Source organism: Ahaetulla prasina, chromosome 1 (assembly GCF_028640845.1).
Source record: "Ahaetulla prasina isolate Xishuangbanna chromosome 1, ASM2864084v1, whole genome shotgun sequence".
Taxonomy (NCBI): Eukaryota; Metazoa; Chordata; class Lepidosauria; order Squamata; family Colubridae; genus Ahaetulla; species Ahaetulla prasina.
The window spans coordinates 27,532,764-27,560,529 of record NC_080539.1 but is presented as its reverse complement, the minus strand read 5'-3'; the positions used below and the strand labels follow the sequence as shown (position 1 = coordinate 27,560,529).

The 27,766-nt window shown below is 41.6% G+C and overlaps 1 protein-coding gene across 16 annotated transcripts in view; it reads right to left on the bottom strand.

Moving 5' to 3' along the window:
• ELN (elastin) overlaps positions 1 to 27,766 on the bottom strand; it is a 107,641-nt gene that overhangs the window by 52,128 nt on the left and 27,747 nt on the right. For 15 of the 16 annotated variants that reach the window (XM_058164545.1, XM_058164547.1, XM_058164551.1 and 12 more), the window contains exons 2-6: positions 8,162 to 8,209; positions 6,500 to 6,541; positions 4,967 to 4,999; positions 2,721 to 2,792; positions 780 to 986 (exon numbers count right to left, since the gene is read on the bottom strand). In XM_058164545.1, coding sequence (XP_058020528.1) covers positions 780 to 986; positions 2,721 to 2,792; positions 4,967 to 4,999; positions 6,500 to 6,541; positions 8,162 to 8,209 — 402 coding nt within the window. The remainder of the gene's footprint in view (positions 1 to 779; positions 987 to 2,720; positions 2,793 to 4,966; positions 5,000 to 6,499; positions 6,542 to 8,161; positions 8,210 to 27,766) is intronic. The other variant, XM_058164561.1, reaches the window with a different exon arrangement.

Sequence of the window (27,766 nt, the reverse complement as noted above, 5' to 3'; positions counted from 1 at the left end):
CTCTTTCCACTTATGACTGTATGACTATAACTTGTTGCTGGCAATCCTTATGATTTATATTGATATATTGATCATCAATTGTGTTGTAAATGTTGTACCTTGATGAACGTATCTTTTCTTTTATGTACACTGAGAGCATATGCACCAAGACAAATTCCTTGTGTGTCCAATCACACTTGGCCAATAAAATTCTATTCTATTCTATTCTATTCTAGTATCTACTTTCATAAGTTCTTTGGTGATTTAGTGTGTTTTGTGAACCCAGACCTTTTGGTTAGTTTATATCTTAATATACTGTTGTATTGTGGAAAGGTTCTTTATTTAAACGATCATTTTCCCCACAACAGTACAAAATCAAAAATTGGGAAATTCAGTGACCAATTTTATGGAGACATCTGGTGGAAACCACCCACAATGCCACAATGTCATTGCACAATGACCCAAAACAAAGCAAGCAGATATTTTATATTACAGTATTTCCATGATGGTGTCATGTTGCACACAATACCACTTGCTCTCCTTGCCCATGACCAAGACAGGTACATGGGGGAATGAAGCTATAATAGAGATTTTTTTGTTTCATTGTTTCCACCACACCATAAACTGCTTCTGTATCTTGATAAACAAAGTCAAGAGACCGTCCCTCCAACTTTCTCCTAGTTTGAATCATGTGATTGGAAGAAGTTGACATGGGACTTACTGAACAACCGTTCTTATTCAGAGCTAAGATTTTTGGGTACAGAAAGGTTGATAATATCACTCCATATTAATAGACCTACCAGGTAATCCGCCCACACCACCTCCAGGTAGTCCACCTATGCCGCCTCCAAGTAGACCGCCTACTCCACCTCCAGGTAGTCCACCAAAGCCACCTCCAGGTAGTCCGCCTACTCCACCTCCAGGTAGTCCACCTATGCCGCCTCCAAGTAGACCGCCTCCTCCACCTCCAGGTAGTCCGCCTACTCCACCTCCAGGTAAACCTAGTCCTGAAGATGATAAAACACACACTTATTGACTGAGGTTTGAGGACTAGGATGGTGTTGGGATGAGGTTAATGATTCCTCTATATCTAGACTTCTTATATCTAAGAGGGGGGATATGGTTTAGAAATAGGAAATATCAATAAATAAAATAAAAATAAAATAATTTTTTTATTTAGGATGACAGAAAATAGAATTTGCTGCTCCCAGAGGAGTACTCTCCTCACTGTTTGCCTGCTCACACAAAGGCAAAGAAGAGTTTTGTAAGAAGGAATAAAGAAAACATGAAAAATCACGTTCTAGGGCATTATTTGAAGGAATTAAAAGATCAATATTGTTAGAAGTAAAAGGGAGGAATATAAAATTGGTTCATTTGATCAAGGCTAAAATAGATATGCTGTATCTCTATTAACCTTTAATGAAATTTTGCTGGCCTCAGAAATGAAATGATGAGGTTTTTATGGATTTATTTATAGATAGGAAATGGACTAGGGGAAGAAGAGATCATTTGTTCTATTTTAAGAGAAGGTGATAAGTTACTATAATTGTTTATATATGTTATAATGAAGGGGGAAGTCACTTCTTTATATATATATTCTTTTAATTATATTCTAATTTTTCCTTCCTTTCTGTTTTTCTTCCAAGTTTTTTCCTTTACTGCATCTTCTATTTTTTTTTCTTGTTTCTTTGGTTTGGGTTAGGTTTTTTTTAATTATAAATGATCAACTGAAGAAGCAGAAGCAAAGGAAGAGGGAGGAGGAGGAGCGGGGAGGACGACACTATTCATGGGGAGCAACCATAGGAAGTTTCTTCTAAAGGCAGGAAGCACAATGCAATGACTTCTGCACAGGTAGTCCTTGACTTATGACCACAACGGAGCCTGCCCAATACAGTTCATGACATTCATAAAGTGGGTCAATATATGAATGGAGCCAGTGGTGAAATCCAATTTTTTTTTACTACCGATTTTGTGGGTGTGGCTTGGTGGGCATGGCAGGGGAAGGATACTGCAAAATCCCCATTCTCACCCCACTCCGGGGGAAGGATACTACAAAATCCCCATTCCCTCCCCACTCTGGGGCCAGCAAGGGGTGGTATTTGTCGGTTCTCCAAACTACTCAAAATTTCCGCTATCGGTTCTCCAGAACCTGTCAGAACCTGCTGAATTTCACCCCTGAATGGAGCCAATTTTACAACCATTGTGGCAGTTGCTAAGTGAATGCCACGAATGTTAAGCAAACCCACTGGTCCCCAAGGAGCATTTTTGCTGAAAACTGCAAGTAAAGTCTGGTTTTTGGCAAAATTGTCATAATCCTGGCCATGTGACTGCAGGATTCAGCAAGTGGCCATAAGCACAGGCTGGTTGCCAAGCACCCAGAATGAGTTTATGTGACCACACCGGTGGGGGGGGAGTTTGGAACCAAGTTGTAAGTACCTCCTGGAGGGTCTGCTGCAACTTCAACCGGTTGCTAAGCATCTGTTCGTAAATTGAGGATAAATTATATCACGAATCACTAAGAGTTAGTTACCATCTATAAGCCAAAATGGGGACAAGGCAGGTAAAGAGATGACCTTATAAGAACTTGGCATCCCATACCAAGAAAGCCAATACAGGCAAAAAGGAATTGAATAAACCTCTGATTTCATCTATGATTTTTGTCCAAGACTGGTCTGTGGCAAGACGAAATAGAATCAGAATACTGAACATGAGGTCAATGGAGAACATCAATTTTGATTTACCAGCTTTAGCGGCGGCTTTATAGGCTGCAGCAGCAGATCCAGCAGGATAGACCCCTCCTGGATATAGGCCACCTGTAAAAAAAAAATGCACCATTCATTTTTGATGGGAACAATTGTGTGCGTCAATTGTTAACTGGGAAGCCCCAGTTGAGTTGAGACTCTAGCTAAGCTATGGGTTATTTAACTGTGGCTTACTGAATAAACTCTTGCTGTGACCCATTGTGTCATCGTTTCAGAGATATTTCCTTAACAAGATTCCTCAATGCCTTCACTAATGGTAAAGCTTCTAATGTACTTAAAAATTCAGGGAGATCTTCAAAGATGTATCTGCCTTGAAAGTAGCCCATATTCAACTGTGTAGCTTAGTCAAACATCGGCATCTGAGCACAGATGTTTTATGACCTTTTGTATTATGAAATGTTTTTATCATTTTTAGGTCATGTTTTATAATATTTGTCTAAATTTCAATTCCATGGCAATCATGGGTCCCAAGGACACTAGACACTTTCTGTTAGTTATTTGAGGTACTTTGGTTGAAAACATTTTGCTCTATGATGTACCATTTAAAGGTTATGGGAACTGTATAGTATATATACAGTATGTATATATACAGAATATACTGTATTCAGTATATTACAGTGATGGCGAACCTTCAAGGGAGCATGCGCTCATCTGGGTCGCAGCCCGGAAGAGGAGCTGCCCAGGGCGCATGCGCACCCGCAAAAACAAACTTCTGGTTTCCAGCGCTCGCATGTGTGCAGGCCAGCTAGTCTTCCGGCTTTCTGGCACACATGCGCACCCAACAATCAGCTGCCCAGCGTGCATGATCACGCAGAAAAACGGAAGACCAGCTCTTCCAGTTTTCGGCACTGCCACATGCAAAACGGCCAACTGATTGTCGCGCATGCATACGCACCAGAAACATGGAAGAGGAACGGGAGACGCTGCACATGCCAGGCGACATGGCTTCTTGTGCCACTTTGGGCACGCGTGTCATAGGTACGCCATCACGGGTATATTCTATTCTATTTGTGTTATATCAATAGAACTTTCTACAAGATGATACACAATATTGTTCTTTTGATAGGAGAAGAACTTTACTGGAATTCACAGAAGCTGGAAATTTTGAAAGTTGTAATCACAATACACATAGAGATTGTGGTAGGTGAAGATAGGTAAAGATTTCTTTCATAGCGGTTTTGACTCCTGCTGAATTCATGTCTGTGTCTTTTCTTGCAACAGTATGGAATTAATTTTTGTTTTTTTTAGAATGGGTTTTCAACTTCTTTTTTTTAAAACAAGTTTTTTATTTTTTGAAAACAAAAACAAAACATACAAATCTTTGTTGAACAAGATATCAGTCAGTTACATACTTTAACATATTTCAAATTTCACCCTCTCATTGTATCATTTATCCAATATTTTCCCCTCTTCAAATTTATAATAGCCCTTTTCTTTTAAAACCTTTATTCCACCCCTTTATCCTGGAAGATATTTAGTCAAATCAAATTACCATATTTTTTGTCCCTTTTGTTGCCCCACCCTTCTTCAATAAACAAAATACAAGTCAATTATCTCTAATATTTATCGAAGACCTATAGCCAAAAAATAAAATAAAAACAAGGTTAAATTCTCTCCTAACTTAAATCTCACCTTAATTAAAAGGTCACCCATCACTTATTTATTTCAAAATCCCATTTCACATAGAAAAAAGATAAGATAAGAAAAGCAACTGAAAAAGTTAAAAACAAAAATCTCTCCTATCTTAATTCTCACCTTAATCGAAAGGTCACCCATCCCTTATTTATTTCAAGAATCCCAATCCAAATAGTAAAGAAAACCTCACAGAATAATAAAATAAAAATCTCTCCTGCCTTCACTCTCACCCTAATTAAAAGGTCTCCCATCACTTATATATTCCAAAATCCCTTTCCAAATAATAAAAAAAAACCTAGCAAATTACACAGCAAAAAAACAACACACACGTTTCTCGCTTATTGCTCATGTTGAAATAATTATATTGGGGATTTTATCTCCCAATAAAAAACAATGTAAAAAGGAACAAACATACAGACAAGAAAAGAAAAAGTAAAAATTTCCCTATCTTAGGTTTTCAACTTCTTGATCTAGTCTACAGCCCTGTTGATTTCTGCTTAGCTATTTGGGTTCAACTATAGTTGGCTAGATGCAGGTTGAGCAACCTGTGGGGTTGAAGTGAAGCCTAGTTAGTTGAGACAATGACTCACCTGTTCCTCCAAGTCCACCTCCAATGCCAGCTCCTGTGGAAGAACATCAAAAAAGAAAAATTTTTCTCATGTCCCTTCATGAAGACCAAGGCCTTTATGGCAGGTTCCACAGGAAGCACACCCCTCTGGAAAGTCACAGCCTGATAGGGATAGTCCTCATGCAAGAGAAATATCTCTGCTGGCCTTATCTCAGCAGTGCAGCAGAAGGAAAGCTGGGATAGCAGCAGTTACCCCAGTGACAAACTTTTTTCTCCAGCATAGAAGCATGCGTGCACATGCAACACATGGCTGCAATTCCTTTTTAAAAAAATGTTTGTCTATTCCAGGGACCACCTGCAACTCTGGAAAATAGATTAGGCTGAGAAATCTTGCCTGGGAATATTTCCATAATACTGTATTTCCACTCCCCATTTCTTCCAAAGCCAACTTAAAAAATGTCTGCAACTCTCTTCGTGACTGCCAAGTTCACAATGAAAAAAAGAGCCAATACCACTTCTCTGCCCTGAGTTGCCTTGGTTCCTTAGATTCTCTCACCACCCTTGTGTTTATAGTACTGTACACAAAGGAATTTGGCAATTTCACTCCTCTTTTTCCTCAAGCTACTGAGGTGAGATGCAAAGCAGGAAAACTACCATTCCTCTTACAGGACCTTTTAGGTGGCTGTGGCAGCTGAGGTTGAACATCACAGAGGTATGGAAGTGATTCAGAACTGGTGCAAACTCTTCATGGAGAAGTCTGGATCAATGAACTTCATGACAGTCGTATTTATTTATGTATGTACCTATGTATGTATGTATGTATTTTCTTTGACTATTATTTTTTAGAAGTAACCCAAGGCAGAGAACATACATAATACTCTTTCTTCCTCTTATTTTCTCCACAGCAACCCTGTGAGGTGGGTTGGCCTGAGAAAGAATGCCTGACCCTCGTTGGCTTTCATGCTTAAGGCAGGACTAGAACTCACAGTCTCCTGCTTTTTAGCCTGATGCTTTAACCGCTAGACCAAATTGGCTCATTTCCAACCAGATTTCTTATGAGCCAACTAGGCAACTGTTAACATGTGCAGCTTTTTGGAAATGCCACCTAGGCTAGCAGACAGGTATCACCACCAAGGTGTGACTATGAATTTGATCATTATTAGTCAATTGTGACAGAATCATAGAACTATGCAGTTGGGAGGATCACCAAGGATTACTTAGGCCAAACCATGCAATTTGTAGGAAAATTAATTTAACCATCTGTGAGAGATGGCTGTCCAGCCTCTTCTTGCTCCAGAGATGGAAAACAGTCTCCATGGGTAGATTGTTCCCCTGTTGTATAGATCTTACCATCAGGAGTTTTTTTTCCCCCTTTATATATTTTCCTTTGCATTTCTTACATATGCACATTTCACTGGATATCACCAAATTCTAGCATTATCAGGGAGGAAGAAGAGATGCTCATTTGCTCCACTGTATGCATTATTTTTCAAAATAGCATTATTTTATAAACAAACCCAGCAAGGAATCTTGTTCTACTCCATTAGGGGCTTACCTGTGCCGCCAAGTCCCCCTAGGCCTCCGATGCCAGCTGTTCCTGCAGAAAACAAGGATTTTAAACAATTCTTAGTCATTTCAATAAAGCATATAAAACACTGGCCCCAACCATGATATTATATTAGTTGTTTTCCCCCCCAAGTAGGAATTCTGAGCCAAGTATGTTCATATCTGTATTGTGCACTTCCCACTTAAGGGAATTTCACAAAGCTTTCTGAAGAATGCTTTTTTTAAAGAAATGGGCATACATAGGTTAATTTAGCCACTAATAACATCCCTAATTTTGTGAAGAAAAGAAATAGCACAATAGGGTAATAACTAAGGCAAGGAAGGAAATGAGCTTGCAGGTGGTTTTTGGATAAAACGATAAGTGCAAACAAATTGCCAATGAAAGCAAGATAAGATCACACAGTGATTTACATTTTTTTTTGGTGTTCCCCAATGATCTTTTTAAACTCTCCTAAGTGAAGAAATAAGAAGGCAGAATCTGTCTGGATAGAAGATCACGACAGATTCCCTACTTCCACCCCATGTGAAATACCAACTTTGTTATGAACTGATTTTATAAATGCATATTTGGTGCAAAGTGAAGATTTTAATCTATCTAGGAAATATTCCCTATATTTTAAGGTAGATATGGAAAAAGGCATCCTTGAAACATTATAGAATGCCATGATTTAAAGTGGATCGATCTAGATCAATCTCAACTTTGGCAACATTCACATGCATGGACTTCAAACTCCCAGAATTCCCTAACCAGTGATGCTGGCTCAAGAATTCTGGGAGCTGAAGTCCAAACATCAGAAACTGTAAACTTTCACTAATCAAGAGGGATAGATGGTGCCCTCTGAAACACCAGTCCCCATGCTATGTGATATATTCTTTTATAGTATCGGAATATGTCTGAGATATTATGATTTGTTCTGGCATCTGCTGCAACATATAGAAATATACTATTCTAATGTTCCCATCCCATTTTCTTATAGTGGAAAACTAAGAAAAAAAGTAGTGTTAACTCATATTATAGGTATAAGGCACTCATGCAAATTAACATTTTGCCCATTCACAGGAAAGAAAAAACTCCAAATATTCCATTTCACCTCCCTCCAATAAGGTCATTATACAGAATAAATTAGCAAATGAATAAATAATGGTCTTCTCCCTGGCTACTTCTTTTCTAGCTCAATGTTTGAGTTTGATTGAAATTGGTATTGTGAGCAGGCACACAGTGCATCACCAATGTTGCACAATCATGGCATCTCTAACACTTAAAAGGTAAAGGTTCCCCTTGCACATATGTGCTAGTCGTTCCCGACTCTAGGGGGCGGTGCTCATCTCTATTTCAAAGCTGAAGAGCCAGCAGTGTCCAAAGACGTCTCCATGGTCATGTGGCCGGCATGACTCAACGCCAAAGGCGCATAGAACGCTGTTACCTTCCCACCAAAGGTGGTCCCTATTTTTCTACTTGCATTTTTTTACGTGCTTTCAAACTGCTAGGTTAGCAGAAGCTGGGACAAGTAACGGGAACTCACTCCATTATGCGGCACTAGGAATTCGAACTGCTGAACTGCCGACCTCTCGATCAACATGCTCAGCATCTTAGCCACTGAGCCATGGCGACCCTCTCTAATCTAACACTTAGGATGGTGCTAATTCTTACCTGGGTAGAACCCTGCTCCTGGAACTCCTGCTCCAGCACCTGGAACCCCTATCAATAAAATAAGAGAGAGAAATTGTTTTTGGATTGCATGGAGAGCACAGATGGTACCTAGTCTAGTCATGTTTTTAACTTCACCTCAGTGGCCAACCAAAAGATTAAGCCGTTTTGGGATAAAGCCTGCCTCCCTTCCCTGTTCCTGCCTGTTGTTTTTTCCCCCTGCCTCTTCCTTGTTCATGGATGTTGACAGGGAGAGGCCAAAAAAGTCAAGACAGTGATTACAACCAAGTGATCAAAGGACCAGAAGCCAAGATGGTAGCCACAATCAGTCAGTCTAAGTCTGCTCTATTTTACATGTCTTACGATGTGCCATCTACCTTTTCCTGGGCGCACCCAGCCTCATAAGCTAAATGAATGGGCTTGATTCACTCAACATGCTAAACCACTCAACGTGTTAAACAGAACAAAACAAAACAATAACAATCTGATTTTGTTGTATACTTCCCAGAGTCACCTGTATGCAGAATGAGCAGCTATATAAATCTGACAAGTAAATAAAACACCCCAACCAAGGCGAAAATGAAGCAAGTTTATTCAGTCTTATAAATGCCATTAGATTATTAATTTAAACTCTTGTGCAAACATAACTAGTAAATTCAATAGGATTCAGACAAATATTTTATTTTATAAACACATATACACACACATTTATGCATATAACCTCATCCTTCATTCAAAACTAATATATAACCCCTTACCAAAGTCACCTGCATAGTGGCAGAAATGCAGACGGCATAAATGCAGTTTGAATTTCAAGACTTGTAAATGTATGATTATTTAAATATACCTCCAAAGGTAAATATACATATACATGAATCCAGCAGCTGTCTTGCTATTCAACTCCAAGGACTAGCATTAGTTAGAACATAGAACATAGAATAATAGAGTTGGAAGGGACCTTGGAGGTCTTCTAGTCCAACCCCCTGCTCAAGCAGGAGACCCTATCAGACCAATGCTTTTCCAGTCTCTCTTTGAAAGCCTCCAGTGATGGAGCACCCACAATGTCTGGAGGCAAGCTATTCCATTGGTTGTTCCTTCCAATAAAACTTTAATTCCTTCTAGCCACCTGTGCATGTTGCACGGCAGAACCTAATACAACCCATGCTTCTTAGCACACGTTCTCCAGCCCCTCCTTCCTCTTGCTGACACTGTGGCTTCTTTCCCCTTAAATAAACACTTGTATTTGTGTTTAAATGCAGCATATTTTGCCTTGGGATTCAAACAATGGGCTGACCTCTTTCAGCCAAGAGAATGCTGCAATGGCAGAAGCAGCTTTTATGGCCAAAGAACAATTAGTGTGTGTTTAGATGTGCAGGCACGCATTAGAACTACCACATCCAGGCTGCATATATTCAGATGACCACTAGATGTAACATAACATAACATAACATAACATAACATAACATAACATAACATAACATAACATAACATAACATAACATAACATAACATAACATAACATAACATAACATCAGAGTTGGAAGGGACCTTGGAGGCCTTCTAGTCCAACCCCCTGCCCAGGCAGGAAACCCTACACCATCTCAGTTAGATGGTTATCCAACATTTTCTTGAAAATTTCCAGTGTTGGAGCATTCACAACTTCTGCAGGCAAGTCGTTCCACTTATTAATTGTTCTAACTGTCAGGAAATTTCTCCTTAGTTCTAAGTTGCTTCTTTCTTTGATTAGTTTCCACCCATTGCTTCTTGTTCTACCCTCAGGTGCTTTGGAGAACAGCCCGACTCCCTCTTCTTTGTGGCAGCCCCTGAGATATTGGAACACAGCTATCATGTCTCCCCTAATCCTTCTTTTTATTAAACTAGACACACCCAGTTCCTGCAACCGTTCTTCATATGTTTTAGCCTCCAGTCCCCTAATCATCTTTGTTGCTCTTCTCTGCACTCTTTCTAGAGTCTCAACATCTTTTTTACATCGTGGCGACCAAAACTGGATGCAAACAAACGGATGCTTTAATTCTTTTTGCCACCCCATCTACTAGGACTTTCAAATGTTTCCAGCCTGGTTTCAGTAGCCTTCACACAAACACATGGATGCAAATTTTATGGGGAAGGGAAAAAAATAAAAGGAAGACTCAGCAAAAAATGTAATTATCGATAGGAACTGGATTGACTAAAGGCAGGGTTTTCATTCGACTCAGCATTACACAACTTCAGGTCCAGAATATTTTTCTGGTGCCCAATCCAGCTTCAACATATATGAAATAAATATATGATTCCAAGCATATGTAGAGTGCATTTGTCTTCTAAGCATAAAACCAGAGGCATGCATCAAATTATAAATGTAACTTGCAGAACCACTGGCACTTCACATTCTGTAAATGAGAAAAGTCAATTTCTAAAGCAGACTAGGGGAAGGCGTTATTTGGGGTTGGAAACACATCTGAATGCAGCCATAGAGTAACAACATTGTTTCAGTGATAGGAGAGGGCTAGCAGGGAACAGAAAGCTTATGCAGAGAATCCCAAAAGTGGTTTTTTCAAAAGGCAACTGGATTTTGTTTTTCCTTGAAGATGTTTCACTTCTCATCCAAGAAGCTTCTTCAGTTCTGACTGAATGGTGGTGGATAGATAAAAAGAAGCTTTTTGAATGAGAAGCGAAATATCTTCAAGGAACAACAAAATCCAGTTGCCATTTGAAAAACACCTTTGACACAACCATGACCTTGGTGACTGAGAATCTCCATCGATACTTACACAGATAAATTGTTTTGACACCCCACAGGGACAAAAAGGGTAGGCTTTCTCACATCAAAGAGTGCTCAATATTTGCCACCACCCCTTTAGACTAGAATAGACTAGAATAGACTAGAATGGAATGGAATGGCATAGGCATAGGGCATAGAATAACAGAGTTGGGACCTTGAAGGTCTTCTAGTCCCACCCTCCGCTTAGGCAGAAAACCCTATACCATTTCAGACAAATGGTTACCCAACCTCTTCTTAAAACTTCCAGTGTTGGAGCATTTACAACTTCTGGAGGCAAGTTGTTCCACTGATTGTTCTAAATTTCTCCTCAGTTCTAGGTTGCTTCTCTCCTTGATCAGTTTCCACCCATTGCTTCTTGTCCTGCCCTCAGGTGCTTTGGAGAGTAGCTTTACTCCCTCTTCTTTGTGGCAACCCCTGAGATATTGGAACACTGCTATCATGTCACCCCTAGTTCTTCTTTTCATCAAACTAGACTTATATTACATGTTGCTAGAAAGTCTCCTCCATCGGACACAGAAGACATTTATTTACTTGGAAAAAGTATTAGTCAACTGGAGCTAACAGTTATAGAGCAACAATTGCTGAGAATCTTTTTTTAAAAAAAAAATCTAATCCAGACCTAGTTCCTTATAGCGTAGCAATGACTCAGCCACATTTGCTCTCTTGATAAGTGGTTATGGCAGGTTTCCTCAAACCTGCCATCCTCCCTGCTGTCTTGGATTACAAGGCACACTACTTCCAACTAGCCTGGCCAATGGCCGGGTTGATAGGAGCTACAATCCAGCACATCTGGAGAATATCAGGATGGGGAAGACTGGCTTCTAGGCTGAGATTCAGGGACAAGAAAGGAAACTATCACAACGCACTAACATTTAGCATCTACGCTTGCGCATTGAAAGTTTGGAAGACAAGCTGAATAAGCCTCACAGGGCAAAACAGGAACTGTACTTTATCCAGGGCAGTTGGAGAAATTAGATTGTAGGCAGCTCCTGCAGAGGTTGAAATTGGATGTTGGTTAGCCAAAAAGCCCCAATAACTGAATATCAACATCATACTAAAACCATGTTATGTTAAATCCTAGCTAAACCACAATGGTTTGAGGTTGATTCTTTTTTTTTAACCCAGCCGCAGAAACCCAGCTTGCTTGTTTAGCCTAACCCTAACAAACCTAGCAACTTAGCATGCTGTATAAATGTGTTTAAAGAGAAATCCTGGGCTTGGCATACATTCAGTTCTTTTCTCAGGCACTGGACAGAATGTTATTTTTTTAAAAAAAGCCAATGATTTAGCAACCTCAAAGGAGTCCAAATTCATGAGACAAACTTCAATACACAACACACCCTCTGAATATTTAACAAAAAGCACCATCTTCCTGACTGCCCTTACACTACAAATTGGCCTCCTTCATTCTAGGCCTCTGCGTGTCTATTAAATTACAATTTCCATGATTCCTACCTAAGACCCTGCTGAGCGGCTGGCAACAAATCAATCAGGGGTGTTACGATTTAACATATGTGGAAGGCCTCGGATTGAAGAGAGCTATTTTGCAGTTCAAACGTATTTGGCGGCAAATATTTACTATCTGGATAAACAGCGAGAAGAGTGGAAGAGGAGTTGACATCTGCAGCCTGTGCATGCTCATTAACAGATGTGCAGGATGTCCATGTCACCCCATCCCAGCAATTTAAGGTCAAGAAAATAAGATTTGAGATGGCTGATGAAGTATCTTCACTATAGGGCATTAGCTCAGCAATGCATATTTTGTTTGTTTAAAGTTCTCCCCAACAGCCCTCTTAACTGAGAGCAGTGCAAGTATTGTAGGATCAACCATGACAAAATAGATTGCTCCTTATCTGGAGATAAAAGCATATTTTTTCTCCCCCAGGCAACCCACTACTTTGCACTCAATTCCGGTGAGGCACCTGCTTCTAGCTAGCTATCTTTTCCACATTCTTTCCTTACCCAATGCATGTACCATGGACATTCAAGATTGGACCACGGGATACATACCCAGCACTACTTGCAGCTCTGGTGGGGTGGAGGGGATGACGACAGCCAAACAATGACAGAAGTTGCCATAACATCACAGAAAAACTCCAGATCAATGTTTCTCAGCCTCAGCAACTTTAATATGTTTGGACTTCTATTCCCAGAATTCCCCAGCCAGCCATGGAAGTTGAAGTCTATGCATCTTAAATTTGCTGAGAAATACTGCTCCAGATAGTTACATCCAGAAACTTCATTGGATTTCTGGAGGGAGGGAGGGAAGGTGAAGAAAGAATGAGAGGGAGGGAAGAGGAAGGAAGGAAGGAAGGAAGGAAGGAAGGAAGGAAGGAAGGAAGGAAGGAAGGAAGGAAGGAAGGAATTGTGGCAATTGCTGTTATTGTTCTGAATTGGGGATGCAGAGAAGGATCTGAGAGCTTAGATGGTGGTGGGAGGAGAAAGAGTCTTATGGGGTCTTAGAAAAACTGGGCAGTGAGGACACCAAAATAAAAGAAACCACAAAGGCAATGCAGTGGGTGAAGTAAGTTAAAAATGATGTGCTCCCCAGAATGCATAGGAAACCCCACCAGAGGTGAGTTTCAGCAGGTTCTGACCAGTTCTGGAGAACCGGTAGCAGAAATTTTGAGTAGTTCGGAGAATCGGTAGTAAAAATTCTGACTGGCCCTGCCCCCATCTATTCTCTGCCTCCCGTGTCCCAGCTGATCAGGAGGAAATGGAGATTTACAGTATCCTTCCCCTGCCATGCCCAAGCCACGCCGCCCAAGCCACGCCACACCCATCAAGCCAATGGCCGGGTTGATAGGACGTGGACAGGTTGCTGGGGAGGTTACATGCAACTACATGTTTACTGGACCCGTGTCCCTCCTGGTTAGTACTGGCTACTCAGGAAGTGACACGAGGCTGGCTCTGGGGGATTATAAATGCTTCATTGGTGGAAGGGGTTTTCCCCGCTGCCTTGAAAGAGGCAGTGGTGAGACCCCTCCTCAAGAAGCCTTCCCTGGATGCAGCTATTTTGGGGAATTACCGTCCAGTCTCCAACCTTCGCTTTGTGGCGAAGGTTGTAGAGAGTGTAGTTGCATGGCAGCTTCCCCAGTACCTGGATGAAGCTGTCTATCTAGACCCGTTCCAGTCCGGCTTCCGGCCCGGTCACAGTACGGAGACAGCTTTGGTCGCGTTGGTCGATGACCTCTGGAGGGCCAGGGATAGGGGTTGTTCCTCTGCCCTGGTCCTATTAGATCTCTCAGCGGCTTTTGATACCATCGACCATGGTATCCTGCTGCACCGGTTGGAGAGTTTGGGAGTGGGAGGCACCGTTTATCGGTGGTTCTCCTCCTATCTCTCTGACCAGTCGCAGACAGTGTTGACAGGGGGGCAGAGATCGTCCGTGAGGCGCCTTACTTGTGGGATGCCTCAGGGGTCGATTCTCTTGCCTCTCCTGTTCAACATCTACATGAAGCCGCTGGGTGAGGTCATCAGTGGTTTCGGGGTGAGTTACCATCTGTACGCTGATGATACTCAACTGTACTTTTCCATCCCGGACCACCCCAATGAAGCTGTCGAAGTGCTGTCCCGGTGCTTGGAAGCCGTACGGGTCTGGATGGGGAGAAACAGACTCAAACTCAATCCCTCCAAGACGGAATGGCTGTGGATGCCGGCACCCGGTACAGTCAGCTGCAACCGCGGCTGACTGTCGGGGGCGAGTTATTGGCCCCAATGGAAGGGGTACGCAACTTGGGCATCCTCTTGGATGGGTGGCTGTCATTTGATGATCATTTGGCGGCTGTCTCCAGGAGGGCCTTTCACCAAGTACGCTTGGTCCGCCAGTTGCGCTCCTTCCTTGACCGGGATGCCTTATGCACGGTCACTCACGCTCTGGTCACTTCTCGTTTGGATTATTGCAATGCTCTCTACATGGGGCTGCCCTTGAAGTGCACCCGGAGGCTGCAGCTAGTCCAGAATGCAGCTGCGCGAGTAGTAACGGGAGCCACTCGTTGCTCCCATGTAACACCACTACTGCGCAGTCTGCACTGGCTCCCTGTGGTCTTTCGGGTGCGTTTTAAGATTTTGGTTACCACCTTTAAAGCGCTCCATGGCTTAGGGCCCGGGTACTTACGGGACCGCCTGCTGTTACCTTATGCCTCCCACCGACCCGTACGCTCACACAGAGAGGGTCTTCTCAGGGTGCCGTCCGCCAAACAATGTCGGCTGGCGGCCCCCAGGGGTAGGGCCTTCTCTGTTGGAGCTCCTACGCTTTGGAACAAACTTCCCCCTGGTCTACGCCAAGTGCCTGATCTTCGGACTTTTTACCGTGAGCTGAAAACGCATTTATTTATTCAAGCGGGACTGGCTTAAAAGTTTTAGTAAATTTTAATCGGGGTTATTTATTAATTTTTTAGGGTTTTAAACTTTTAAATGTCGGCCATTTTTTGTAATATGCTCGTCTTAATTTCTATTTTAATTTGTGTATATTGTGGGTTTTATTTTCTGGCTGTACACCGCCCTGAGTCCTTCGGGAGAAGGGCGGTATAAAAATCTAATAAAATAAATAAATAAATAAATAAATAAGCCCCACCCACAGAACCAGTAGTAAAAAAAAATTGAAACCTACCACTGAACCCCACTATTCCCACCCAAGAATGCTCCCTTCTCTACGTTCATTGTGCCCCATTTCCTGCAAGCACCAATGGTTTCATTCCACCCTTAACACAGTTTGTGGGTTGTTGTTATTGTTTTTAAACCAGCCCAAACTCTTCTGTCTCTGTGGCTTCAAAATGTCACCAAAGCGCCAATTGTGAAATGTTTCCCCCGAGCAGCAGGAGCAGGTTTGGGATTGGGATAATATAATATAATACAATACAATACAATACAATACAATACAATACAATACAATACAATACAATACAATACAATACAATACAATATAATATAATAACAGAGTTGGAAGGGACCTTGGAGGTCTTCTAGTCCAACCCCCTGCCAAGGCAGGAAACCCTACACCATATCAGACAAATGGCTATCCAACATTTTCTTAAAAATTTCCAGTGTTGGAGCATTCACAACTTCTGCAGGCAAGTTGCTCCACTTATTGATGGTTCTAATTGTCAGGAAATTTCTCCTTAGTTCTAAGTTGATTCTCTCCTTGATTAGTTTCCACCCATTGCTTCTTGTTCTACCCTCAGGTGCTTTGGAGATCTGACAAGCAAGGATTTAAACTAGAAAGGTGTACTGTGCCCTTCCCCTGACTGGAGCCTTTGCCCGCTGATAGAAAAAGTTGTGCCTGCCACCTGTTTCCCAGCTGTTTCCCCCTTTTCCCCCTACTTGAGTTATGTGTGAGAACAAGGCCAGATTAAATATTGCCACCTGAAAAGAAAGCTAGGGCCAAACTGGAGAAAGCTTTTTTTTTCTTTAAGCAAGCTGGAAGACAATGAAAGAAAGAGACAGCTGATCCCAAGATCAGTAAAAAAAACGGTCCAGTTGGTATTTTTCAACCAGCTTAGCTTCCTCCCAAGAGGGACTTAAAACTGGTTTAAACTCCAGCATTCCAGCTTAATTAGTTGATGGACGGCAGCCAAAGTTAAGTCAACACAAGGCAGAACCCCCCCCCCCCCATAAATGAGCCAGAGCAGACTGAAAAACCAACTGGATGGTTAGTGGAAGCAGATTGAGAAACACAATGAAAAATAAGGAATGATATAATAAACACAGACACAATGCAGAGGATGGGAGGGGCAGAAGAGACAAGAGATAATGGATTCCCAGGGCAGGGCTGGAAGATTGTCCAAACTGATTCCTTGTAAAACCAGATATGTAAACTTTCATAAGCCAAACCAACATTAGCTATGAAAAGAAAGGAAACTACTAAGCAGCTGGGTATCAAAGAGCAGCCAAAAACCGAGAAGTCCACTAATAATATAGAATTAAGATACTTAAACAATACTAACTTATTTTATTTATCTGGCCAAGTGTGGTTAGACACACAAGGATTTTGTCTCCGGTACAGAAGAGTGTTCTTGCAAAACAACAGAATATAATAATCATATTTAATAAACCATCTGGAGCAGGGGTCCCCAACCTTGGCAACTTTAAGCCTGGTGGACTTCAACTCCCAGAATTCCCCAGCCAGCTTTGCTGGCTGGGGGATTCTGGAAGTTGAAGTCCTCCAGGCTTAAAGTTGCCAAGGTTGGAGACCCCTGATCTGGAGTCACTCGATAGTGAAACGGACAGCATATAAATTTAATAAAATAAGTAATACTGTCTGGGTTCATATGACATCCTAAATCTGATCCTAGATTAAGAAAATACAATTGGTGTCTTAAAATAATATGTGCCTAAATAAACCAACTCAAGGGATAATTTGGTTCATACAACATACTAAGGTGAAGGGTAGGTTTTCAAACCATGCTACCTCACAATTTATCCAACGTTCAGCTAATACATTTGTAAAGATAATTTTCCTATATACTACACAAAAGACATTCAAACGTATAAACTTAAGGCTCTGTAGAGCAATGTTTATTTTAGTTTTAAGATATTTGGACTTCAAGTCCCAGAATCCCTCAGAATGCCCCTCTGGCCCCTCATTACCAGAGAAACATTAAAATGTAGACAAAATAACAGCAATAACTCATCAAAATTATGAATCTGTCATTCCCTTGGCTCCCCCTCCCTCCCTGGGGTTTTAGCAGACTGAAGTAAAGGATGGGCTGTTTGGCTCAGAAAATACGGTTGTCATTTTAAACAGGGTTAAGCAATTGGAGATGGAGACAGCAGTGGACGAGGCTGCGTCATATGTTTGAGTATGCCTTGAATCTTCCTTTTATTTTATTTTTATTTTTTTGGCCAAGGAAGGAAAACTTTTAAAAAGGCTTATTTTATTTATTTAATTTTTTTAAAATCCTGACTTTATTATTTTTTATAAATAACTTAAGGCAGTGAACATACTCTTTCCTCCTCCTATTTTTCTTACAACAACCCTGTGAGGTTGGGCTGAGAGAAAGTGATTGGCCCAGAGTCACCCAACTAGCTTTCATTCTTAAGGCAAGACTAGAACTCACAGTCTCCTGGTTCCTAGTCTGATGCTTTAACCCAGAGGGCCCCAACCAAAGTCTGGTGGGTTTCAAAAATTTTACTACCGGTTCTGTGGGTGTGGCTTGGTGGGCGTGGCATGGCTTGGTGGGCATGGCAGGGAAAGGTTACTGCAAAATCCCCATTTCCTCCCAATCAGCTGGGACTTGGGAGCCAGAGAATAGATGGGGGCATGGCCAGTCAGAATTTTTACTACCGGTTCTCTGAACTACTCAAAATTTCTGCTACAGATTCTCTAGAACTGGTCAGAACCTGCTGAAACCCACCTCTGACCCCAACCCCGGTCTATGGATTGGAACTGGTCTGCGATATGCCAGAAACTGGGCCATGCAAACAAGCAAAGTCCCATCTGTGGGATGCAAGCGGCACACAAAACCACACCCCCTCCAGTCTGTGGAAGAACCTCTCTCCATGGAATCGATCCCTGTTGCCCGAAAGATTGGGGGGCCACTGCTTTAACCCAATAGATCAAACTGGCTCTCTTCCTTTCCCCCCCCCCTACATATCCTGCTTCAAAATTCTGGGGAAGCCTACCACTGATTTGGGATATTGGTTGTCAATCAGATCCCTTGAAAGATTATAAAAAGGAGAGTGCCAATTATTCATATAGGAGACGCTCGGCAAAAATATGTTATCTTAGCCACATGTTTCCTGCAGTATATTCATGCCTTTGTCTTCATTATGTCCCTGGTTCTTAAGAAAGAGAGATTTAATATATATAAATGTAAAAGTAGTACTTTCCCATTCTTTTGGTATCATCTCAACTAGGCAAGGTATCTAAAAGCTCTTAGGACTGTTACTTATGATGCTGGAGAAAAGTCAAAGGTCTGTAGTGATTTGTGGGAAAGACTTTGATTCAGCAGCAAGAAAAGGGCAGTGATGGTAAACCTATGTCAGGTAGGTCTCTAGACCAGTGATGGCTAACCTTTTCTGGACCAAGTGCCCAAAGTGTGTGTGTGTGCGTGCGAATGCGCACATGTGAGCCAGACTCCCCAAAATGCAATGTGCGTGTGGCCCCCCACATGCACCCCCCCACACGTGCCCCCTGCATGCCCCCCCACGCATGCGCGGCAGAGACCCAAAGACCAGCTGGCTGGTGGGAGATGCACACGCATGTGCAGCGGAGCTGAACTTGGGGGACGGCTTGTGTGCCCACAGAGAGAGCGCTGTGGGCCACCTCTGGCGCGCGTGCCATAGGTTTGCCATCATGGCTCTAGCACAGGGGTAGTCAACCTTTTTATACCTACCGCCCACTTTTGTATCTCTGTTAGTAGTAAAATTTTCTAACCGCCCACTGGTTCCACAGTAATGCGCCTTGTATCGTCACCTGCGCATCGTGGATTGGGTTTGGGGGAGGGGCACTGGCTACCAGCTCTGCTTGTCTGTTACAGCTGGGTGGTGTGGGAGGAAATGCACGAGCTATTCTGGGATGAGGCTCTTGTTTGCGGTTGCATTATAGCGCCATTTAGTTTCACTTACGTAATGTGAACTAAACTTATGCATGGGTGATAGTATATTTTCAGAAATTTAAATTGTCACGGGGAATTTTATAAAATTAAAATTTTATAAAAAATTCAAGGTGTTGGTTATCATCTTTAAAGCGCTCCATGGCTTAGAACCGGGCTATTTACGGGACCGCCTACTGCCACAATCAGCCTCCCACCGACCTGTGCGCTCCCACAGGGAGGGCCTCCTTGGGGTGCCGTCGGTGAAACAATGTCGACTGGCGACCCCCAGGGGTAGGGCCTTCTCTGTGGGGGCTCCTGCCCTCTGGAATGAGCTGCCTCCGGGGCTTCGCCAACTCCCCGACCTTCGGACCTTCCGCCGTGAGCTGAAGACTCTTTTATTCCATCGAGCTGGGCTAGCCTGAATAAGTAATTTTAAATGGGTTTTAGTTTTTGTATTATTTAGTTTTTTAATATTTTGGCCACTATTTATATAAATTTTAGTCTGTTTTTAATGTGTATTTATTGTATTTTTTAATTGGCTGTGAACCGCCCTGAGTCCTTCGGGAGAAGGGCGGTATACAAATGCAATTAATAAATAAATAATAAATAAAATAAATAAAAACCTAATGAAAATGTTTTTAAATAATGCTATGAATTTTTTTTAAAAAGTCAATTAAATTAAAAAAGAGGAAAGTGCTTCAGTATCGGACAAAACCCCTACCGCACACCAGGAAAGCTGGAACGCCCACTAGTGGGAGGTAGGACCAGGTTGACTACCACTGCTCTAGAGTTTCTGGGAGAAGGCCTTGCTCTCGCACAGCCTTTGAGGTGTCTAAAAATTGCACAAGCATTCTTTGAGGCTCCAAGGGACCCTCATGACTTCCAAAAAGGAGGATCAGGAGGAGAAGAAAGTGCAAAGGGAAGGTCTGGAGATTTCTTTTGTTTGGGGGTGGGGAGAGATGACACACCAGCAAAGACGTTTTCTAAAAGGGGCCTTAAGATTTTGATTTGGGGCTCTGAAATATAATCTGAAATGCTTGCAGGCCAAGACGATGTTCTTGTTGTGGCCAGAAGTTTCCATTCCAGTCCAAACAAAGCTGGAATCTTGGGGGGGGGGGGGGAGAGAAGCTCCATTCTCATTCAGAACCATTTTGATTTGAACCAGTGGAAGCTAGCAAGAGCTCACTCGCAAGAAATGGTGGTGAAACACAGCTGCAGATTACTTTCCTTTCCTTGCCTTCCATTGAGGACCTGTATACTGCACGAATCAAGAAGAGGGCCGTGAAAATATTTGCAGATCCCTCGCATCCTGGACATAAACTGTTTCAACTCCTACCCTCAAAACGACGCTATAGAGCACTGCACACCAGAACAACTAGACACAAGAACAGTTTTTTCCCGAAGGCCATCACTCTGCTTAACAAATAATTCCCTCAACACTGTCAGACTATTTACTGAATCTGCACTACTATTAATCGTTTCATAGTTCCCATCACCAATCTCTTTCCACTTATGACTGTATGACTATAACTTGTTGCTGGCAATCCTTATGATTTATATTGATATATTGATCATCAATTGTGTTGTAAATGTTGTACCTTGATGAACGTATCTTTTCTTTTATGTACACTGAGAGCATATGCACCAAGACAAATTCCTTGTGTGTCCAATCACACTTGGCCAATAAAATTCTATTCTATTCTATTTAGCCTGTGGGGAGTCCGTTTTTTTTTATTTTGGTGTTTTTGAGATGGAGGCCCCCATATGTTTCCCAGATTTCAGATAAAGGGGCATATTTGCCAAATTAAAACAAACTGGGGTGTTACCCTTGAGAGCATTTTCCTTTTAGAATGTGTATAAGATGCGCCAGTGATGAGTACACATTTGGGAAACTTGAAAAAACAGGTTAGGGACAGATCATCATGGAGAATATCAATGTTGTTGTTGAATGACCTGATGGTGCGTTGAAAAAAAAAAAAGCTTTCAACAAAGCTCAACTTGCTGAGCCCCTGCATGATTTCGTGGATACACCTGTTCCAAAGGAGGAAAATCTAGAGACCCAGCCTATGAAAGTAGATGCTTATTCTTGATGCAAGCCAAACCTGTGTTTGCACTGGGAGTGACTCAATGCAACGATGACACTTGATTAGCAGACATTAAGGATTCGGTGGTGCCACCCAAAGTACCATTGATCACAAAAGGTAACAGAACAACAGAGTCACAAGGGACCTTGGAGCAGAGGTGGGTTTCAGCAGGTTCTGACCAGTTCTGGAGAACCGCTGGTGGAAATTTTGAATAGTTTGGAGAACCGGTAAATACCACCTGTGACTGGCCCCACCCCCATCTATTCTCTGCCACCGGAGTCCCAGCTGATCGGGTGGAAATGGGGATTTTTCAGTAACCTTCCCCTGGAGTGGGAAGGGAATGGAGATTTTACAGTATCTTTCCCCTGCCACGCCCACCAAGCCACGCCCACAGAACTGTTAGTAAAAAATTTTGAATCCCACCACTGCCTTGGAGGTCTTCTGGTCCAACCCCTGTTCAAGCAGGAAACTCTATACCGTTTCAGACAAATGGCTGTCCAATCTCTTCTTTAAAACCTCCAGTGATGGAGCACTCACAACTTCTGGAGGCAGGTTGTTCCACCGATTAATTGTTCTAACTGTCAGGAAATTTCTCCTAGGTTGGTTCTCTCCTTGATTACTTTCAATTCATTGCTTCTTGTCCTGCCTTCTGATTCTTTGGAAAATAGGATGGCCCCCTCTTCTTTGTTGCAGCCTCTTAAATATCAGAAAACTGCTGTCATGTCACCCGTAGTCCTTTTCATTAAACTAGACATACCCAATTCCTGTAACTGTTCTTCATATGTTTTAGCCTTCAGTCCCCTAATCGTATTTGTTGCTTTTCTCTGCACTCTTTCTAAAGTCTCAACATTTTTTTAATATTGTTGCAACCAAAAGAGGATGCAATATTCCAAGTGTGGTCTTTCCAAGGCATTATAAAGCGGTATTAACACTTCACATGATCTTGATTCCATCCCTCTGTTTATGCAGCCTAGGTCCGTGTTGGCTTTTTTGGCAGGTGCAGCACACTGCTGGCTCATATTTAGTGATTGTCCACTAGGTTTGTTTATACAAACAAGTAAGCGATTGTCCACTAGGGCTCCAAGATCCATCTTGCAGTTACAGCTATTGAACCAGGTATCACCTATTCTGTACCTGTACATTTCTTTTTCCTTATCTAGAATAGAATAGAATAGAATTTTTTATTGGCCAAGTGTGATTGGACACACAAGGAATTTGTCTTGGTGCATATGCTCTCTCATATATCTCTAAATGTAGAACTTACTTTTCTTACTATTGAATTACATTTTTTAAAGATAGGGCCCAGTGTTCCAGTGTGTCAAGCTCCTTCTCAACAAAGATTTAGGGGACCTTCTCCTCCAAAATAGATCTTAAGATTCATGAGCTTTTACATGAGTTAATGAACTTGTTTCTCACACTAACATCCCCTGATAAAATCTAGATTTACGAAGCAAAGCGATGCCAAGCACCGGACTGTCTGCCTCCTAAGAAATACTTTTAGAGATCATGACTGCTATTGGTTCCTAATGCAAATCTTATTGGGAGACAGCCAAATGCTATAAAACAAACAATAACAATGGAACCCAAAGAAAACACAGAACTGTATAAAGTTAAGATTGGGTAAACTTTGTCAGCAAGACTCACAGCGAAATTTGACTTGAGAAATTCCAGCCCAGCCCTGATCTAGCAGCTGTTTCCCAAGCAGCCTTGATGCTGGATGCAGGCAGCTTGAACTACAAATTCAGCTTCCTAGCATTCAACTGCATCTACATAGTTTGTCCAGCAGAGGGTGCTGAGGCCCCAGTCTGGCCAGGAACAGGTTTAGCGTGTAGTTTGAGTGTACTCTGTAAAGAAAAAGTTTCTTTCCTTTCTAAATTGGATGGTGGCCCTATGCCTGCCTCTCTCCCGGTCCTTGTCTTGGATCAGAACAAGCCTGGGCTGCAGAGAAAAGAAGGATGAAAAAAGCTTCAAATTCAGCACAGCTTGAGAGATATTCATATAATAATAATAATAATAATAATAATAATAATAATAATAATAATAATAATGATAATGATAATGATAATGATAATGATAATGATAATGATAATGATAATAATACACGGCTATGGATGAAACATGTAACAGTGATACCCATTGTCATTGAGGTACTTGGTACCATGTCCAAGAATTTTATAAGATACATCAACAAATTGCAGCTTCCTGCAATAACACCAGCAGAACTGCAAAAAACTGTGCTACTTGGAGCATCATATATCTTAAGAAGGTACTTGGTTGATACCTAGGATGCTGGCAGCAACCCGTATCAACCATCAGCACCAGTCAATGGTATTTGTGATGCATTTTTGAATGTTCAGTTGACTGAGTTTCATGTTTAATGAATAAAGTAAATAACAACAACAACTACAACAGAGTCGGAAGAGACCTTGGAGGTCTTGTAGTCCAACCCCCTGCCTGGGAGGGAAACCCTACACCACTTCAGACAAATGGTTATCCAACATCTTCTTAAAAATTTCCAGTGTTGGAGCATTCACCACTTCTGCAGGCGAATTGTTCCACTCATTAATTGTTCTGACTGTCAGGAAATTTCTCCTTAGTTCTAAATTGCTTCTTTCCTTGATCAGTTTCCAACCATTGCTTCTTGTTCTACCCTCAGGTGCTTTGGAGAATAGTTTGACTCCCTCTTCTTTGTGGCAACCCCTGAGATATTGGAACACTGCTAGCATGTCTCCCCTAATCCTTCTTTTCATTAAACTAGACATACCCAGCTCCTGTAACCGTTCTTCGTATGTTTTAGCCTCCAGTTCCCTAATCATCTTTGTTGCTCTTCTCTGCACTCTTTCTAGAGTCTCAACATCTTTTTTACATCGTGACGACCAAAACTGAATGCAATATTCCAAGTGTGGCCTTACCAAGGGCTTTTAATCAAGGGCTCTCATGAACTGATTTGTCAACATTAGATCAACCTTTAGAGAAAACTTGAGTATGTGTGTGCGAAAAATGATGGGTTTTTTTGTCCAAGTAAGTCTCACAGGATAAAGGACAGACTTGCAAAGTTAAAATTATATAGTATTCTCATGCTCATGTGCAACATGAATTTGCATCATCGAAGAGTAATCCAGTCGGACGGAGGCTTCTGTAATGGACATAGTTTAGAGCAATGCGTTTCAGCCTCAACCACTGCAAGATGCGTGAATTTAAACTCTATGTTGCACTCAGCAGCAAAGATGACCCTGGCTGATTGATTGGACTCTTGCAATACAGGTAATCCTCAACTTATGAGTATAATTAGTACTGGAATTGAGATAGCTAAGTGATGCACTCGTTAATAAGTAATCACATGACCAGGCTTGATATCATGGTCATTTTTACTGTGGTCATTAAGCAAATCACATGGTCATTAAGTGAATTGCACAGTCATTAAGTGAAGCCAAATTCCCCAGTCAACTTGGCTTGTCAGAAGTTGGCTGGGAAGATCACAGATTGCAATCACGTGATTGCAAGATGTTACCGCTGTCATGAGATGAGTGGCAAATAAATTTAATACATAAATAAAATTAAATAAACGTGAGTTGGTTGCAAAATGCCTGAATTGTGAACATGTGACTGCGGTGTGTCTGTGTGTAATGCAATGGTTGTAATTTTGAAGTCACTTTTTCTGAGGTTGTTGTAAGTTTGAAACATAGTTAAACAAATGATCGTAAGTTGAGGGCTACCTGTACACTTAATCAGCCTATTTTCTGTATTCATTTTATTTATTTATTTATTTATTTATTTATTTATTTATTTATTTGTCAACAAATACAAGAAAACAAGTAACAGAGTAGACACAGACATGGACACATGAAATTTTTTTGGCACACACAAAAAAGGATATAAATAGGCAAAACATAACCATAGAATGATTACATATAATTGGGAATAGTAGGACAGGGACAATAGGCACGCTGGTGCGCTTATGCACACCCCCTTAGGGACCTCTTAAGAAACATGAAAGGTCCACGATAGACAGTTTAAGATAAAAGGTATGGGGATTAGAGAGAGACTAACAACAGGATCAGGTAGATTGTTCCAGACATTTACTACTCTATTGCAAAAGTCATATTTTCTACAATTAAGGTTAGAGCGAATTACATTGAGTTTAAATCTATTGATTCACATCATATCCTGAACCAAACCCTAAAATTAGAGTTTGCAGAACACACAAAACCTTGAAAAAAACCCAAAGTTTGCTATGCTGATTTAGCTTAGCCTGTTGTACAAACCACAGATATTGAAATTGACCTGGTTAAGCATATTGTGCAAACATGACCTTTACAGCCAGCTTCATTCTAATCCTTTAGCATCAGCATCTCATTCTAAGCCAAGACGAAACAAACCACAAAGTTATGATTTAGCAAATAGGGGAACCAACCAATGTCAAGCCTTCGTTGTGCTCTGTCCACTAAATCAAAGACACAAAAAACAGAAAAAATAGGAAATTACTGCATTGGCATCCATAAACAGTCACTGGCAGTTGGAAAGGGGAAAGCAAAATGACTTAAAAATATTTGACCTTAGCCATCTATGCCATGGTGGCACAGTGGTTAGAATGCAGTATTGCAGGAAAACTCTGCCCATCGCCAGGAGTTAGATATCGGCTGGCTCAAGGTTGACTCCGCCTGCCATCCTTCCAAGGTCTGTAAAATGAGGACCCAGATTGTTGGGGACAAAATGCTGACTCTGTAAACCACTTAGAGAGGGCTGTAAAGCACTGTGAAGCGGTATATAAGTCTAAGTGCTATTGCTATATAGTAGTAGTAGTAATGAAATAATTTGTACATCTTTAGATGAATCAATATGGTGCTTCTGAATTCCTACTGATAGTAGCCACATGTGGACATTCCCCTGTCAGGTAGCATTGGGTAAGATTAAGCAACCTCAAGCTCCCAAAAAATTGGGGCATAGCTTCCATAATTTGTTGCCGTTGGCCATTCTGGCTGGAGCTGAGGAGAATTTGCAGTCTGACCTCTTTGACTGTAACTTCCTTCTGGCACAGCCCAGATCAAGTTAAGAAATCATTAAAAGGAAAGGTGGGCTTCAAAGTTAGCCCCTGGACAGCAGGTAAAGCCATCTTCTTGCTAAGCAAGCATGTTCTGGGCTCCAGATTTACAACATTACAGTATCTGAGGTCTGATTTTTTTGGCGGGTGGGGGATATTATTAATCCCTCTATATTTGTTAAACCCTGTTCCTAGGTAAGCATGCCCAGGACTGTGGATCAAGCTTTTTTCTAGGCTAAAAAAATCCTCCAGACATTTGTTTTACTATGTATGTTTTAATAATTTAACATTATCATCCCTCAACCAGATGTTTTGCTAATGAGTTGGATTTTAACTCTCATATTCCCCAGCCAGCATGCACAGCCAATAGCTGGCTGGGGATTATGGGACCTGACATTTAATTTGCCTGAAAGTCACCAGCCTAGGGAACTTTCTTGCTTTAATATAGTCGTTTTTATCTCAGTTTCCTGGCAAAGGCTCTGTGGTTTGGACCATTACTGTCACTATAACTACTGTTCTCAGTTTCAGTCTTGTGGGGAGACGCCAAAGGAAGAGAGGCAGCTTATGTCCACCCCAAAGCAGGAATCAATTCTATTCTCTCTCTTATGGAAAGGAGGAGAGGAAAAGGAAGGTAAGATGGATGGATGATTTTCTCAGCAGGAAATTTTTGAAATATTACCATCTGCGTGCGCCTTTTGTTGCTATCTTCCAAGAATGATTTTGGGCTTGAGAGCCAAACATTTGAGATCTTTTACTGTCTCATCTAATTATACGTAGGTCTTTAGCATTTACAATTTGCTGCCAGCATGGAGAGCTAGTTCCTTGGCTGGAATAAGATTGCCCCTCCCCCTTTAAAATTCTGATCAGGAGAGAAAGGCAAATGAGCATTTTTGCTAGATGAGATCCGGGATCAGACAAAAAAGGAATGAGGCCAGATGTGGCAAAGGAAGATGCAAGGCGTGAGATTTCAAAGGTATCTTAGCAGCCATTGTAACTGGAAGCAGATTCCTAGAGAACTGTATGACCTTTTTTTCAGCCCTGGGATTGAGAAAAAAAAAAAAGACAACTCAGACAAGCAAAGAAAGTAAGCAAGCCTGTTGGTAAGGGCATGTAGAAATGGTAATGTTACAACACATGCACACAAACACAAACAGACACACACTTT